The sequence below is a fragment of the Loa loa genome, assembly GCF_000183805.2.
Source record: "Loa loa unplaced genomic scaffold supercont3.910, whole genome shotgun sequence".
In the NCBI taxonomy this organism is placed as follows: domain Eukaryota; kingdom Metazoa; phylum Nematoda; class Chromadorea; order Rhabditida; family Onchocercidae; genus Loa; species Loa loa.
The window spans coordinates 3,535-7,881 of NW_018109090.1; the positions used below are offsets into that span (position 1 = coordinate 3,535).

General features: G+C 36.0%; 1 protein-coding gene across 1 annotated transcript; it reads left to right on the forward strand.

Annotated features, from left to right (window-relative positions):
* Positions 1-2,992: 2,992 nt before the first annotated feature.
* Positions 2,993-4,197, forward strand: LOAG_19011 (zinc finger protein; the record flags this gene model as incomplete). The annotated part of the gene is made up of 2 exons (XM_020451670.1): positions 2,993-3,233; positions 4,083-4,197. Coding segments are annotated over 2 exons (354 nt in total), but the record flags the coding sequence as incomplete, so codon positions are not given.
* Positions 4,198-4,347: the final 150 nt, after the last annotated feature.

Consider the following 4,347-nt stretch of genomic DNA (forward strand, 5'->3'; position numbering starts at 1 on the left):
CATCAACATGCCGCATTTCCGATCCGATAAAGAAATCGTAGCTGCGATGGAGCTCCATTCTTTGGTATGATGCTCCAAGGCAACAAAGGCCGTAATGAATGAAATAGTTGCGAGGCCGAGACCGCTCAAGCTAGTGGGTAGAGATGATGAATTTTTTTTATTCTTCTTTCACAATAGCAAAATAGTCGAGTAATATTTTGGAAAATTTTCAGACCATATATTATTCGTTTGCTTTGTCCATGTAAATAGTCCCATATGTCGCAATATGTTTGCATTAACAATTGACTAACGCCACAAAAACGAAAAACCGAAAATTTCCATAACAATGCCATAAAATGCAAACAGAGTTATTCAATACCGTACAGATTAAATATCCCTTTAGCCAATAGCGTTTAATACCAATAATCCGCCAGTTTTAATTTATGCAAATCCTTACACTCTCTGTATCGTCGAAACTATGCCTTTAGCCTCTAACATTTAATGCCAACGCAACGCCAGTTTCAGTTTATGCAAATCATCACATTCTCCGAATAGTCCAAAACCGAATTCATCAACTGCCGGCTCAAAGATCGGAAAGTGATAATGGAAGAGTGAGGAATATAAAAAATAATGTGAAACGCATGAATTAAAAACTGTTTGAAACATTGGTCGTTCAATTCCAACCAATCTAAAATAAAAAGCTTCCATTCGAGCTTTTTTGCCATTTCAAATATTCTGTACTTTACTTCGCCTTGTTCTTCACTACATCAATGGCATACGTCTTTTGGTTCAATTTTCTGCTATGCATCGCTTCAGTTCAGAACACTCCAGGTAAGAAATGTTCATTCTATGTCCAACGGAAGATCCTCAGTTAGGCCATACTTCGGTAAACACATCAAACGATCAAAAAGTTTATCAAGTTAACAAAATCATTCGGGCAAAGAGTATTTCTTAGAAAACTTCAATGTCCGTGGGAAAGCAGATTTAACACTAGTTGCCTCAGATACATGTACATATAACAGTAGATAGGGAAAACTAATGGATAATTACCGGAAATATAGTAGTAAAGCATTATATAATGGCATATCGTTTTAATCCTTTCAGTTTATGTTTTTACCCAATTGGATAAAGTTGAAAATATAAACTAAAAGAATCCCAAATCCGAAGCGATCTCCTTAGCAGCGAAAAAATTCAGAATTATCCCTTATCCTACATTCTTCCATTAGAAGCAACATGAGAATGAGCCCTTTGCTTTAGTAATAGATGCTTTAATAATAGATAATAATAGATATTTGCTTTAATAATAGATATGTGGAATTCATAATTTGATGCTCACTGTAATATTTCACTGACTACAGTAGATAGCTGCTTGTTATATGCCGCAGTTGGTATTTGGCAGTTACTGATGAACAGAGTGACACAATTCAAGCAATTAGCGTCTTTACAGTCTGATGAATTTAAATGATGTTGACAATGGTGACAATAATGTTATCACTGATACATCGAAAAAACAAGGTTAAAGTTCATTAGGGTAACAAAATCACTCGGCAATGGGTATTTCTCGGAAAACTTGAGCATCCACAACAACCTGGATATGGGTACATATAACAGTGGATGGGGAAATACTAATGGACAGTTATCGGGAACAAACAGTAAAGAATTATGTGACGAAATACAGTTTTGATTCCTTCAGTTCATCCTTTACTCTATTGGATGAGATTGAAAATACAAGTGGCGATTAGTTTAAGATCGATACTGTTCTCGTCCTCACCAAAAAATTCACAGCTATCCGTCGTACGAGATTCCATCACATGTAACCATTCATCAGATGTAAGACTTAGATTCTGTCGCAAATATATACAAGAAAAAATAAATAGTTTTGAGTGTTCTAAATTAACTGGAATGTGAAGTTTGTTTTATGGCACTGATATCTTCATAATCAGTTTTCAAATTGAGCCAATCAATTACCAAATGCAGTGATGGCAAAATTAATTGCAAACACAAATGTCACAACAGTTGTTTTTCAGATGTGAAAAAGCACAAGTGTCCATACGTCAACTGTAGTGCGGCTATACAGGGCAAAACCAAACATTTAGAACATCTCCGAAAACACAGTGAATCATCCCGTTATCATTGCAAGCAGCTCGGTAGTGGTGAAGAATTCCGTAATCATTCATCAGAATTTTCTTCCCACAAAGAAGTGCATCAACCTAAATTTAAATGCGAAAAGTGTGATTTTTCCTCCAACCACAGCCATTCACTGGCTCGACACAAGAAACGTTACTGCAAAGGTTCTCGTGAGTTTCGCAAATTCAGCAAAATTTTTATCATTTTTAAACAACTGAAATAAATACATATAGAAATATGCTACGAAATATCTCTGATCACATCCTTTGACTCAATGAAGTGATGTCTAAGAAATGTTCATTCTTTGTCCAACGGAAGATCTGCAGTTAGGGCATACTTCGGCAAAACATGAAACGATCACAAAGCTCATTATGTCAACACGATCACTCGGGCAATGTCAGATAACTTTAACAACCATGACAACGTGGATTTAATACTAGTTGCTTCAGATACGGGTACATGTAACAGTAGATGAGGAAATACTCGTGGACACGAGAATAAGTACTAAAACATTATATAATGACATGTTATTTCAATTCCTTCAGTTTATGCTTGACTCAATTCCACAAATTCAGTTGCACTACAGAGAAACCCAAATAAGAAGCTGATCTCTTTGCAGCGGAAAACTCAGAATTACTTACCCCTTATTCGATATTCTTTCATTAGAGGCAACACTGAGAATGAGCTTTTTAGTTTTTTAAAAAAAAAAAGAAAAAACAGGATAAAAAAATGAATAACATCTCGTAATTTTGGTTAGTCGAAATGTGTTTTGATAGGTTTAATAAATGATACTGATATAGTCATTTCTCAAATTATATTCATTAATTAGCATGTAAAATATTATATACTATATCAGTTATAATGTATCAGTTTTCCAGATGGGCAAATGACGATTAAATGTCGTTATTGTAATGCGACTGTGCAGACGAGAAAGGAATATTCAAAACACCTTGAAATGCACAAGGAATATGACATCACTTGTCCCGAATGTGGCAGGACATTCCATTCCCTAGGGAGATTTCGAGAGCATAAAGAAGTGCATCAACCTAAACCCCAATGTGGAATTTGTAACAGGTCCTTTTCTTACACGACTGGACTACGACGGCACCAACGACAATTCCACAGAGGTAGCCGTTAGTTTCGTAAAGTTTATCTTTCGCAAAAGATGTTTTCAGCATATTTGGTGCATGAAAATGTGTTGCAAAACATTTACGACAGTGAAGTGGCAATTCAAAATTAATACATACTGTAATATTTTTCTAACATCGGTAGATGGCTGCTTGTCGTTTGCCGCAGTTGGTGTTTGGCAGTGGCAGAATTCAAGCAATTAGCGTCCTTACAATCCCATGAATTACATGCTCCAACTTATGGAACTCCTAACGGAAGAAGTTCCCTAAGTTGAGGCATACATTGGTAAACAGACAAAACCACCACTGCCGGTCAAAATTCGTTAGGTCAAAACAATCACTCGGGCAATGAGTATTTTTCAGAAAACTTTAGCGTCCTCAACAACTTGGCTTTAGCACTAATTACCTCAGATACGGTTACATATGATAGTAGATAAGGAAATATTAATGGACAGTTATCGGGAACAAGTAACGAAGAATTACATAATGACATATCGTTTTAAGCCCTTCAGTTTATGCATTCACTCAATTGCGTGAAGCTGAGAATACAAGCAGTAATCGAAACTGTTCTTGCTCACATTAAGAAATTCACAACTATCCATTGCGCGAAATTCGTCAGATGTAATCCATCAGACTTTCCATCAGATGTAACAAAAAGACCTAGATTCTGTTGCAAATATGTACAAAATAAGTGAATAGTTTCACGTATTCTAAATTAATTGGGGTGGGAAGTTCGTTTTATAGCCCTAAAATCCTCATGAACAGTTTTCAGACTGAGTCAATTAATTACCAAATAACGTGATAAGAACACTAATTGCAAACACAAATCTCACAACAGTTGTTTTTCAGATGTGAAAAGGCATAAATGTCTAGATATCAGCTGTAATGCGACTATATGGGGTACAATCAAATGTTTAGAACATCCCCAAAAACACGATGAACATTGCAAGCAACCCGGTAATGGAGAAGAATTCCTCAATCAATCACCATTATACAGGCACAAGAAATTCGATCAACGCCAACCTCCTCAGAGTAAAAACTTCCTCAGTATTAAGCAGTCAACGCGAAAACATATGAAATATTCCCGCAGAGCTTCCCAGCGTTGCAAATTTAG